The sequence below is a fragment of the Taudactylus pleione genome, unplaced genomic scaffold (assembly GCF_031769625.1).
Source record: "Taudactylus pleione unplaced genomic scaffold, aTauple2 ptg000080l, whole genome shotgun sequence".
Lineage (NCBI taxonomy): Eukaryota > Metazoa > Chordata > Amphibia > Anura > Myobatrachidae > Taudactylus > Taudactylus pleione.
In genome coordinates, this window is record NW_028284482.1 from 1,943,220 (window position 1) to 1,956,927 (window position 13,708).

General features: G+C 40.9%; 1 protein-coding gene across 1 annotated transcript in view; it reads right to left on the reverse strand.

Moving 5' to 3' along the window:
- Positions 1 to 13,708, reverse strand: part of CHADL (chondroadherin like) — a 73,508-nt gene that overhangs the window by 17,646 nt on the left and 42,154 nt on the right. The window contains exons 2-3 of the mRNA XM_088468109.1: positions 12,500 to 12,660; positions 7,112 to 8,770 (exon numbers count right to left, since the gene is read on the reverse strand). Of these exons, the coding sequence (XP_088324235.1) occupies positions 7,112 to 8,770; positions 12,500 to 12,646 (1,806 nt within the window). The 5' untranslated portion in view covers positions 12,647 to 12,660. The remainder of the gene's footprint in view (positions 1 to 7,111; positions 8,771 to 12,499; positions 12,661 to 13,708) is intronic.

The window sequence follows — 13,708 nt, forward strand, 5'->3', positions numbered from 1 at the left end:
TTAAGTTCTTCTATCAGTATGTAAGATATTTATTTCCTGCCCCTTTGGTGGCATGCTGCCAGGTAGCAGCTCATTTGTCAGTCCCATTCTCTGTGGAGTGCCTCTACTTGCTTTTTGTCAAAGGCCTTGCAGAAACATTAGTGAAGGGAGATTGATTTAGTTTCATCTGTTTGGGAAGTAACACATATCATTGCCATTTACACTGGTTACAGTCAAGTGGTCTTATATGCTTCATAGTTTTTAAGCCCTTCATATGATCACTGAGCTCTGCATGTAAAGCCAGTGGTAAGCCATGATGATTGTATTCATTTGGATGTGGATGTCATTGCATGAGATAAACAATAGAATGAACAAACTTCAGAACCTGCATTGTCTCAAGGCTTACTGATGTTGGTTTTAAATGTTATCCACCCACAGCTTCCAGGTCATTGGCTTGGTCTTCTGATCCAAGCATAGTTTAATTTATGGGGAAAGTTCAAATCTATGAAATTCTAATTGATTTTCAAAATTCAAGAATTCTTAGATGTCTATGGAGCAAGCTCCTCCTTAAAAATAGAAAGGAATATGGAGGATTAGCCCAAAGTTCAATGTATGTGCTTCCTGTGCCGGTGAGCAAAGTAATTTCAAAGCAGCTCAGATGTTTCCAGTTTTTGGCATTCTTTCTTGTAATGGCCACAGCATCCACAAAAAACCTGTCTGTTGACAGCAAATTCTCTAGTCTCAGGCAAAGAAAGCGCCTCAAAGAACTAATCTGGTATTGCACAGATCATCAGTAGTTGGTGATGTCGAAGCTGAATAATTGGCTGAGACAAGATCAGTTTAAAATTGAAGCGTGCGCGACGCCATCTTGCGAATGGCAGCTAGACTCCATTTTAGAAACAAGAATCTGCAAGACGCCATTTTGCGACCAGCGTCACTTTAAGTTACAACTCACGAGCTAAGAACAGATGGCAATGTTTTTGATAATCTGCCAAAGGGCAACTAGAAGAACAGCCTCTTGACAAAAAGTAAATAGAATAGACAATGCACCAGAAACTGTGAGTGCTTTACATACAAATTGGGAATCCCTGTATGCAGATAAGTATAGTTGTGGCAATTGTAATATAACCCAGGCATTGATCTATACAATTGAATGTGTCTGAATCCTAAACAGGTTTTAGCCCCACACCCAGACAGAATGGCCCCAGTTTCACAGCTGGAGGTAACACATTTGCATTGCAGTCTGAAACTGTGAGTGAGGAATGATATGTGTGTGTGTATGTATGTACATGTGTATATATATATATATATATATATATATATATAAATATGATAAGTCCATCATAGATGGAATCTCATGCATAAACACCGCACATTACGCACAATTGTGCTGTTAACTAATCGCATATTAGCGAATGCATAGGACTTTGTATGAAACTGCTGTTTTAATAGCTTTATGCGCACGCATCTGCCCCAATTTAACTAGCGTCCTTATATCAAACCCCACATACTCACCTATTACATATTCACACATAAGGTTTAATAAGCTTTAAAGTATAAGATTTAAGTTGGTTCAGTTAGTTTAAATGCTGTGAAATAAAGATATTTGATAACTATGGTTTTATATATGCTAAGAAAGCCGTGTTTAGTTTCGTACTGATGCGTACTCTTTCAACAGAATTCCGGTACTATCGGTGTGGAGATCGCATCATGCATTCTCAACTTATGGACCGCAGAGACTACAAGCAACAAAATGTATATTTTATAAACAACTGTTAGGATGCAGCATGGTGGTGGGAGGGAAGAGACCCTCAGTTGTTAGAGGCTGGGTGGGTCTATTTGAACCAGCCTGTTAAACGCTCTGTAACAGATGCTTCTCCCCTGGGAACCAATGATATCAGCAACAAACTTCTCTATTGTCCTCTCTATTCTGGGGGGGTATAAATATGTGTGCTCAAACACTGGGTTTTTAGTCTTCTTGCTGAACGCTGAGGGACGAGGGGTTTCTTGCTGATGCCTAACATCTGGACCAGAGCACATGCATATGTATACTGTACTTGGGGTATGTATAATTCCTTTGCGTCTAATTGTGTCTGAATCAATAGCGTGTAACTGACTGTACTTTTTTACTTGAATAATACATTGTGCTTCGGAACCACACGTTCCAAGTCTGGAGTCTTTTATTTACTGTATGACTGCGTATGCAAATTGAGCGTCATCCTTAGAGGTTTATAGGAAGGATTTTAGAAGGTACAGGCAGGGGTGTATAGAGGTTAAATTTTAATATCGTCAGTGAGCTAATGGAAGATGAGTAGCTGTCACTTTCTGCTTAAGTTGACCTTCCTAAATGCTATTGTTAAAACAATTGTAAATGACAATGAGTCCCCACAGGAAGTTAGGAAGGGCAAGTGATTTTGTCTTTAATGAAGTCCTTCCATACTCTCTGAAAGCATGACAGCATCTAAACATCGAGTATAGAATCAATGTATACTGTTGACTTTGTATAAACACATTAGCATTGTAACCCATAGAGTAAAACTGAATTTTGATATGGCCAAAAACTCCTTAGTGTTATGTAACAGATCAGCGTTCTCATGAAGTGTTAAGGCCCAGTCAGCAGGGAGATGTGCCACTTTGAGGCGCTCTGCTTGTAGTTTGAGATGCAGGCAAATCACCCCCGACACCCTTTCGAGGATGTCATCAAAATGCAAAGAGTAGCAAGTGTAGGCTCCCGGATAGCAGCTCCTCTGCCGTGCGCATCTCTATCCCAGTATGTAGAGCTGGGAGGGAAGAATCTTCTTATCATTCACCACTAAAAGCAGCTGTGAAAGGGTAGCCAACCCAATATACAAAATAAGAGAGCAACAACCACACAGCGCTACAGTGGTGAAAAGAATTACAGTCAATATTTAATCAAGAAAAATGTATTGAAATGCAACTGCATGAATTAAACATATCACTTTAGTTTAACTTTATAGCAATAAAAAGCATCCTTTCACAGTATAATGTTTACTTTGCATAATAGCCTAAAATGTAATATTATCTGATTAAAACCTACACATGTAGTTTTATCATGTCTATATATAGAGAACCAATAATCCATTTTTCTAAGCTGTCTGATGTGGTTATAAACACTAAAATATATTTGTATATATGCACATATAATATTGCTGTCTCAATTGATATATCCAGATAGCATATTTTATGACTCTAAACCAGGGGTGGGGAACCTTTTTCTGCTAAGGGCCATTTTGATATATATAACATTCGCGGGCCCGGTGCAGGCCACGCCCCCTCCGTGTGATGTCACATGGGGATGGGGCCACAATCGCCGGTGATTGCAGCAATGCCCGTAGCATACTGAGGATGCTCTGGTGAGCTGTAAAGGCAGCGGTGTGACCGTATGAAGCATCCTAAGGACGCTCCAAGTGGCACTGCTGCATAGATTCTGGCTGCAGGGTGACAGTCTTGGCACCCTGCTAGTCAGGGGAGGCTAGCAGAAAAAATCTCCAAGGGCCAGACCAAATGATTCTGGGGTCCTTATACGGCCCCCGGGCCTGAGGTTCCCCATCCCTGCTCTAAACGATGATACACAGTCACTTTTATAAAATCAGTTCCTAAAGAAACAATTAGTCCATATTCCGGAATACAAATATCAGGACCCACGGAGTTGGCTGTGTAGCCTGCTGTATACTCCTAAGTGGTCAAATAGTGTATTTTATGACTATAAAAGATGATACAGTCACTTTCATAACATCAGCTCCTAAAGAAACAATTGGTCCATATCCCGGATTATAAATGTCAGGACCCACGATATTGGCTATGCAGCCTGCTGTATACCACTAGGTAATCACTCACCGCTAATTTTCAGAATTGCTTCTATTGTATTTAGAGCACCAAAATATGAATGAAGGTGTTTATATCTAAAACACAAAGGGATATTGCGGGATTCACATTGGTTCCTTTATATAACTGGATCCTATAAGGATATATAACAGGAAGAGGACACTGTAATATATTGTGATTCTTGGTATTAGCTTATGTAACCGTGTCCCAATGTTGTAGATTAATCCAATTACTATATTTTTTGCAATTGTGCACATCCTTTATAATAGAGGACACATATAATTCAGAGAATTGAGAATAATACTGAAGAAACATCATTGGACAGCGAGATCAGTTTTAATATTATTTTAAATTTGCATTAACTTTTTCAGTTATCTCACTATTATTGTATACACCAATGGTTCCCAAACTGAGTGCCGTGGCACCCTGGGGTGCCTCAGGGCACTATGCAGGGGTGCATTGGGTTGGTGGTCCAGTACCAAATAAAATTATTTTTAGTCAGTGTGATAGGCAAAAACAATGGCTGCCAATCGAAAAATATATGGACAAAAAGAAGCGCAGACCAGTCAGCCACCACATAACTGAACCTAAGGATGACATATAATTTCATTTTTGCTGAATTTTTCAATAAGAAAACTCTTGGCCCAGGGTGCTGTGAAAAGAATGCTGATACTCCAGGGTGCAGTGATTCGAAAAGGTTTTGGAACCACTGATATACACAATAGTTTGCTTTTAATGTTTCACTGGAGAGGTTTATAATTTGAATTTGAATTAATAAAGTTATATTTTATTGACTTTCTACAGTGCACCAACAAAAATTCAATCTCTCCTTTCTCTCTTTATATGTAGGTCTATTAATTGTCTATGGCAGCACCCCCATATCTAAATGAGAGGTATCATAATCCATGATTAAGAAATTGGGGTCAACAAACCATAATATGTTACCTACTGGTGCAGAAGTACTCCTTTGTTCCCAAACTCTTATATGAGCTTTTTTTGAGGATGACATTTATCTTCTTTTAATTACCATGCCACATGCCCAAATATTTTGTTCATCATATTCATCCTGCCATGTTGTCCCCACTGCTAACCCAAATATTCAATATTTATATCTCTATTGGCACAATCCTCTCTGTCTGTAAGCAAGCTTTAATCTTCCCTTTTCGAAAAAGAATCCTCTATTGACCCTTTCTATTTATCCATCTATTGCATTGTCTCCTTGTAGCCACTGTTCTCTAAATTGCTTGCATATATGTGATGCAGCAGATCAACATTGTTCCTTTCATCAAATAATTTCTGGACCACCCACTAACTTCTGCCTTCCGAAGTTTGCATTTTGAGAAATTGGCAACAACCTCATTACTACTGTATTGCTATAATAAGAAATAACATAGCTGATTATTGAGTTTTCTTAATTTTTTTTTTCTTCTACTTTTTGCCATGTCAACCATAACTTTCTGTTTGGATGCCACATGGCTCATAATGGTCCTGCTGAGCAAGATATAGGTGACTGTGGAGCAGCAGAAGTTTGCAATGGTCGATAAGAGAAGTTGGGCCATTTCTTATCAATTATGGAGTAAGGCTGCGGTGCTACTGTTTTTGTAAAATAATATAAAAACAAGATTTTGAGCAGGGTTGAAGGTTTTAGCAGTGTTCCTTGCCCTTAGTTGTTGGGCAGACAACCATTCCCACTCCACAAAAGGATTTGGGTTTTGCACCAGATAGTAGCTGGTAAGATCAAGCCTCATCCTGTGCATTTAATGTAGTGCATCTCCATGCAGAGCACCAGTGACATAGTCAAGCAAGCCACCAGCAGGGCCATTGAGAGCAGCCACGGGCCCGGGTAGTGGAGGTGAGTGTGGCCAAAAAAAAGAGGCATGGCCATGCCCTTATCAAATTTTTTTTTTTAATTCCTATGTACACTGCAAAGGGGGATGAAGGGGGGGGTGATTGATGCAATCACCCCCATACCACTTCTTACCTGCCCACCAGTGGCGTATCTATAGGCTTGCCGCATCATCCCTTTATTTCGGGACACACGTGAATTACACAGGTTCTGTGGCTCATTAAAAACTGGTGAAATTGAGACTTGAAGTCAGACAGCCATCCATCCAGCCACATAATCTGTGTAATTCATATGTATCCCGAATGAAAAGGATGATATGGCAAGCCTACAGTATGTATCTATTATGGGTGCAGGGTGTGCAGTTCACATGGTCTCCTGGGTCCAGAAATGACCACTGTGCCTCCCATGCCATGTGGCGGCTCCCTTATGCTTATCGAGCGGCTCCATCTTGTCAGTGATGTATTCAGGCAGATGGCACTGCACAGGAGCTAGTAAAAACTCTGGCACTGTGCCAGAGTCTACGCTCTCTGCTTTGCATGTGCCACCTTTCCGAATTTATCACTGTAAACATGGCGCCACAGGAGACGCATAAGGGAGCTGGTGGGAGGCCCATTTCATTAGGTACGGGGGAGGGGGGGGCGCTCCAGTTCTTAATACGCTCCTGCTGTATTAGTAGGTAAGTAGGTGATTCAAGTAATACTACAATAACATTTGCCTCCTTCATTGTTGCCCTAAATTCATCCCTACTTTCTGTGGGACCCCTATATTTAAGTCCTTTATTTTACCACTGGTGCAGAATTGCCAGATGTCTCACTTACAGGACTTCACTAATATTCCAGTCTATTCTCTTAAATACTTAAACACTTCACTATCACTACTGTATTGTCTTCTTAGGTCACCATTTCCTCTAAAGGCAGTCTGCCAATCTCCCTTCAAGTATGTGTTTAATGCCATCACCAGACTCTGCCACTCAGTGTTGCATTATACCTGTTTTCCATCTGTATCATATAGAGAATAACCATTTAAAATCATGTCACTTGCATACAGAGCCCTCAATCACTGCTCCTTATATGTCAACCCTGTCTCTAAATATACCCCTGGATGATTTCAATATGAAGATATTTATCATGCTCTGTAAATGGGTGAATTTCTCTGCAATGTCATTAGCTCCCTAAACCTAAGCAAATGTAAAAAATCATTAACATTGTTCATGGCTATCTAACTGACAAAAAGATAAAATAGGCATTTTTTTTAACTACCTAAATATTAAATTAACAATTAATTTCATTATAGCATTTTAAGTCAATAATTTAATGATAGATCCATTTGAAAGAACTTGTCATATTGGGGATATTTTGGCTTTTTCAACATGAAATACTGCAAGAAGCAACTCTACCCATCTGGCATGACCATCATATATATATATATTTGGTACAATACCTGTTGTAGTCCCATATCATTGAGATATAGATGCTGCAGTGACCGAGATACTGGTAGAAAAGCACCATTTCCAATACTTTTGATAGGATTCTTAGATAGTTTTAACTCTGCCAATGTAGGCATTCCCTTAAGAGCTTGTGTTGGCACTTCTGTCAGCATATTCTCATCCAGATGAAGTTTCTCTAGAGCTCTCAGATTCCGAAACGCCGTGGGAACAATTGAGTGGATGTTATTCCCGGTTAGATATAACCAGTGTAGCTTTTGGGCACCGGCTATATTGTTGTCAGAAAGTGAAGTAATTGAATTATGTTGCATATGAAGAGAAAAGAGGTTTGGAAGGAGTTTAAGTGCTTCTTTTGGAACTTTAGTAAATCTGTTGTGGTCTAAGAAAAGATAGCCAACGTTTGGAGCCCCCTGAAAGACTTCAGGATTTAAGGAGGATATCTGATTATTTGACAAGTAAAGATAAACCAAATTCTTCATTCCCATGAATGCCTCTGGCTGTAGTTCATTAATCTGGCAGTTTTGGAGGTGCAGTGATGCTACATTTTTCATATCTGGAAAAGCCCCCTTAGGAATTAAATTGAAAGCATTTCTTCGCAGATCAATGAGGCTAGTGTCCACATGGAAACCTTTGGGGATCTTTTGCAGGGATTTATTGTCACAAATGACATGGTTGACGTCAGGCTTACAGTCACACTTCTGTGGGCACACTCTCTCCTCATCTGGTTTTTCTGTGACTGGCAGCAGGTTATAAGCTTCCTCAGGGAAATGTCCACATTTCAGGTCTATAGCTCTGAGAGAATCCAAGTGATCTCCTTGGAAGTGGCTGGGACGAAAGCAGAAAAGATCAACTTTTAACCTCAACAAATCAGCCCATTCTTTGAAGGGTCTCAAATTACAATCACAGTTTATAGTGTTTCCTGTCAAGTTTAAATATTTCATCTGGTCTATTCCAGTTAGTGGATGTATTGACCTAATCTGATTACTACTCATGTCAATAAGGGAGAGTTGTTTGGATTTTTCAAATGCCTTGAAAGACACATCCTGCAGGGCCATGTTGTTCATATACAGCTGTTTGAGAGATGCCATTTGGACAGCTTCCTCTGAAATGAAAGTCATTGGATTCCATCCTAGTTCTAACCTAGTAAGGGCAGACATTCTTGAAAAGGCTTCTGTTGGGAGGTACTGAAGTTCGTTGTGATCTAGACTTAGTCGTTTGAGATTTGGAAGCCCTGCAAATGCCTCATTTGACACAACATTTATCATGTTCTTCGAAAGACGCATCCATTTCAGTTGCAACAGCCCCTGAAACAGCATGTCTGGCAAGTAAACCAAGAAATTGTCTCCAAGATGCAGAAAGTTCAGAAATCCTAATTGACTAAATGCGCCAGGCTTAATTTCTTCAAGACGGTTTTTCTCAAGTACCAGATTTTGCAGAGATGAGAGTCCATCAAAAGATTCCTGATATAAGAAAGTTAAACGATTGGAGCCCAAGTTTAGGGACACCAAACGCCCGAGACTTCTGAATGCTCCTTCCTCAATTGTTTCAATGTTACAGTTTTGGAGATTGAGATGTGTTAAATACGGAATTGGAAGAAATGCTCCAGCTGGAATTATCTTTAGGTCATTTCCCTGGAGATTCAGTTTTTGTGTGTACTGCAAAGACAAACAAACCATGGGTTAGCCTGTGCTTTTATCAATTTTCCTCATATACTGACAGGAAAAAATATGTTATGGTTCGGTTCTAATATATACATAATCCACAAAGTATGCTTTCTTGGCTTTTGAAATTATAGACCACAAAGAATGTACACTTGTGAGTATGGGTGCGGTAGAATATGTCGACATTCAGAACATCAACATCACAATGTTGATATTGTCCTAATGTCTACATTGTGAATTTGGCCAGTCGATATGTCAACCATGCAGATTTCAATTGCGGAGTTGTGTATAAACCTTGTATCCTCACAACATTCTGAATGTTGAGGTCATGAACCTATACTGTGAGTAAGACTGAGAGAGTTTGTGATTCACAATGTGGCAAGGTGTGGCATACAGAAGGGGCACTGTGGGACAAGGTGTCAATTTTATTAGGGGGTCTCACACAACTTTGTTGCCCGGGGGCCCCAAAAAGCCTTAATCCATTCCTGCCTCCTCCATCTAACCAGCATCACCCCCTTGCATCTCCTGAAAACCATCCCCCATTGTATTTTTTCAGCACCATTTTCCTGCATTTCACCAGCGTCATCCCCCATGTGTCTTGCCAGTCATCCCCCCTGCATCTGACAAGCGTCGACCCTTCTTTCGTCTCTTTAGCGCCATCTTCCTGTCTCTAAAGCTCATTCCACCTGTGTCACTCCAGTATCTCACCCCACCTAGTGTCACTCCAGTACCTCACCCCACCTGTGTCACTCCAGTATATCACCCCACCTGCGTCACTCCAGTATCTCACCCCATCTGTGATTATGTGAAGGCTGAAAACACATAGATACATTCAGACACACAATAGATATTCTTGTTATCCTTTTTAGAATCATCCTGAGGAGATGTTTTAAGTGTGAACCAGATGTATGATTTTCTAAGCGATTGAAGATTGCACTATGAACAGATAAACCTCCCAGAAGGAGAGAATATGCCCACCCAGACCTCATTGGCTAAAGCCAACTTCAAGCATGTCCTCTAAGACACACCTTCATTCTTGACAAAGGCCACGATTGGCTGAAAGATGTTGGAACATGGCAACACAGACATAGCAGATTCCCACAGCTGCAGACACACACGCTGTTTGAATTACAGATCTATTTCGTAGCACATAGCTTAATTGGAACACAGAGAGACTAGGTTACTCATGGTCAATGTTTGACTGAGTGCGTACCTGTTATCCCTCGAGACAGTGGAGACCCCCTCCCAACCACCATGATAGTAACAAACACAGATTAACACACATGGTTACTGAGGTACACCAAGAGAGAGATCGCCCCACAGGACCGTGGGGCTCTCCAGTGATCAGTGGAGACGCGGTGGTAAGGAGAGATACAGAGCTCATCCATTGCAGCACAGAACGGAGGACTACATACTCATGGGTCTCACACATCAGAGGTGACCACATACTGGGGGATCTCACTAGAGGGACACGGATGGGGCGGATGTAGATACAACCCCACTGGACCACCAAGGCCCGGGCCACATCGTTAGTTCTACATTGCACAAAGAAAAATTTCAAGACATAAGGGAGTGTATACACTAGTGCACACTAGTGTATACGAAAAGAGACCCCCTCACATCCACATTAATATATATGTTGCCACACTGGAGGTTGAACAGGGACATGTAGGTATACCATACACTACAGAAAGAGACACCCTAAAGGAGTCAATTTATTTCCCAGGCAACACACAGACTATTAGAAGACCTCACCAGACTTTTAGGAGCATTGTGTCTCCATTTTAATAAATTGATTATAATTATAAAAAATCCCATTTGCTAGTGATCATTTCCCATAACACACAGGTGCAGCGCTCCCATCCTCAACATAAAGTCTATTAGAGTACTACTACAAACAACCCAACTTCTCATGAATAAACAAGTGTTAAGTGGTTAAATGAATGAAGGGAGTAAGTCAAATATGATATTAGGCTCATCTTGGTGGTGATGATTTGACTTTTGAGTGTCACCTTCAAAACCACAATGATCAGGGACATCAGATGTGCAGATAGACCATGAACTAGATCAATGGCACAAGCATCTATCTGTGTTTAGAGCCTCATATACAATTGCATTCTGCCTCGCGTCATTAAGCTCAGTGACTTATCTAATCAAGTGGCATCGTCACTACACACTTCTAGCACAGTTTGACATTTAACTGTACCTCAGTCCATTATCATTTTGCAGGATTGTCCTATGCCAGACTTCCCCTAGAAAGAGAAGCAACCCCATTTCGCAAGCGGAAATTAAACTGTGTTTTCCAATAAATTTTCACCAAGCCTTGTTATATTCCAGTGTACTTCTTCCATACGATAATTAATTTGTACTAATTTTCCTTCTCCATAATATCTTTATATAGTATGATAATAAGAATACGTTCATATAGTTGCCAAATTTTACATCAGATCCACTGCTATACAATGCCATGATTCAATGCTTTATGCAGCGGTGTGTAGTCCACAATTACGCAATTCACCGTAAATTGCATCATATCGTCCCTGGACCAACCAATTCTCTAGGGAAGTAGGCAGATCCAGGAGGCTAGTCTTCTCTCTCAGGAATCTAGGACAGCTGCCCAAAATTTGTGAGTCTTCTAAATATTTTGGGAGAGTAGATTAGTATAACTAATTTCTACAAAAGCAGATGATAATTAATATTTGCATCTACTTTTGAAGAAATTAAGGATCGGGGCTATTCATTATAAAGGTAAAGCAGGATATATCACTGATTTCTTCTGCTTACCTTTCAGCCCCTATCTGTCCTGCAGTCCCCATTAGTATGGGGACCTAAATTAATCAAGTTCCAAAAATATAAAATTTCCAGAGCTCAACTGCGGGAGCATTCACCATCTTCAGATGGTGTATTCTCCAGCACCCCTGCTCCTTCCCTATGGGAAGGAGTGGCGGGTTGCGAAGAGGAACTGTTTCGGATCCCTCCGCCCCTGTCCAGCTCCTTCCGCCGGAAACCGGGGCTTTGAGTCAGACTCAGCAGTGCAAAGTTTCACTGCTCCAAAAGGAGCAGTGAAGGGAATCGCAGAGACAGCTGATTATAGGATCAGCTGTCTCCGCACCAGAGCATGGAATTGCTCTGGTGAATATGTATCCACCGCTGCTAATCATAGCGAGTTGGATACTTAATTATCAAGGGTCGTCCGGCCCCTGATAATAAATATGATGAATGTATGCCTCTATGAATTTCTACCTTCACTTCGGTTTGTTTAGTTGTTTCTCTCATGCTATTCTGCTGTTACCCAAGTAGGTATGAGTTAAGCTCCAATGTACTGTAAAATTACATCCAAACGTTTTTCTAATTATGGTTTCCTCTAGTTATGAAACAGAGCTGATCATCTCCATATATGAGATCAAAACACTTAAGAAAGTAGAACACTTGCATAGTAGTATTCTTATTGGCTTGCTTTCCTCTATACTTTAACTATTTAATTGCATTGCACATGGCTTCTAGGGTCACAGCACCATTCCAACACATTGCTTGTTAATCAGCAACAACAGTATTGAAGATTATGAACCAGTGCTCTGCTAAGCTCCAACAAGGGTGATTTTGAGTGTAAAAGTAGTAAACATTAATTATTTAGAGATTTATAGGTGACAGAAATGTAGAATGTAGGGATATAGATTTTATTTGAAACACAGATAACCCATTATACACAATATGTTTACTGACCTGTGGGATAGTGGGAGGGATGTTGGTCAAGTTTTTTTTGGCACATGTCACATAAGTCCTGATATTGTCACAGATACACACTTGAGGGCAGCGATCAGAAAGGGTAAGACTTGCTAAGGTCAGGACAAGCAGACAGCAAAGAAACATTATCTTAACAGAACCTGTAGGGAGAAAACAGATGCTATTATAAGACACAATTGCCAGGGGCAGCGCAGGCAAAAGTAAGATCATTTGCAATAAAGTGTTAATTCCATGGTGCACATTTTTAAATAAATTAATGCAAGAAAGAGATACAGGACCTCATTCAGAGGCGGTCGCTCGGGAGCGATCGGTCTCACCCAAAGTGATCGAAAATATGTAAATTGAGCGCTCAATCGCAACGCACATCGTAAGCGCGGAAACACCCACAACAATGAAAGCACACCTCCTATCTCTATGGGCTAATTCAGAGTCGGTCGCAGGCGGCAACCTACGTCAGCACGATTAACACCTGTTACATTGTTAATTGCCTACAAACATCGGTTGAGGCAGTAACCATCGCCAGCACTCGCAATGCTTAAGGTAGACCCTGGGCTACCCTTAGCTCTGCGAGCAGTAGCGTCGTTATTGCAACGAGATGACGTGTGTGATGACTCGCTCAGTAATATATGCACGCCTTTAAAATGCCCTTTTTAACATCAACCACGCCTGCGTTCACACCACCATGCCCCCGTTCACAAGCACCTTCCCCTGTAACCACCCACAAACGGCACGAAATGTCAATCTCAGCTACAACCTCGTAGTGACTAGCGAGCAAGAGGATTGCGGTCGGAAAGACAAAACAAAAAACATCGCTCACTACGTCCAATCGCTCTGTGCGACCGCCTCTGGATGAGGTCCACAGTGTAATAGCACACAGGAGCCAGTTTCTACTACAGTACAAAGAGTTATTGGTCAGAGGTGTCCTCTCCCCCTAAATTTTGCTAAAGTGGGCATGGCCAGCATGTGAGGCTAATGTATAATAAAGACTAATCATACATGGTCTACAGAGTCACATGGACTTCCGACACACTTAGGCAGTTTCTAACATTTGAATATGAGAAAGTGCAAAGCCGCGGGGGAGGGGGGGGGGGGGAAGACAAATGAGCGATTTAGCTTTTTAATGCTGAAAATAATGTAGTTTGTTGACAGCATTCACCTTACACAGTCATGGCAAAACTAGAGGTGTGT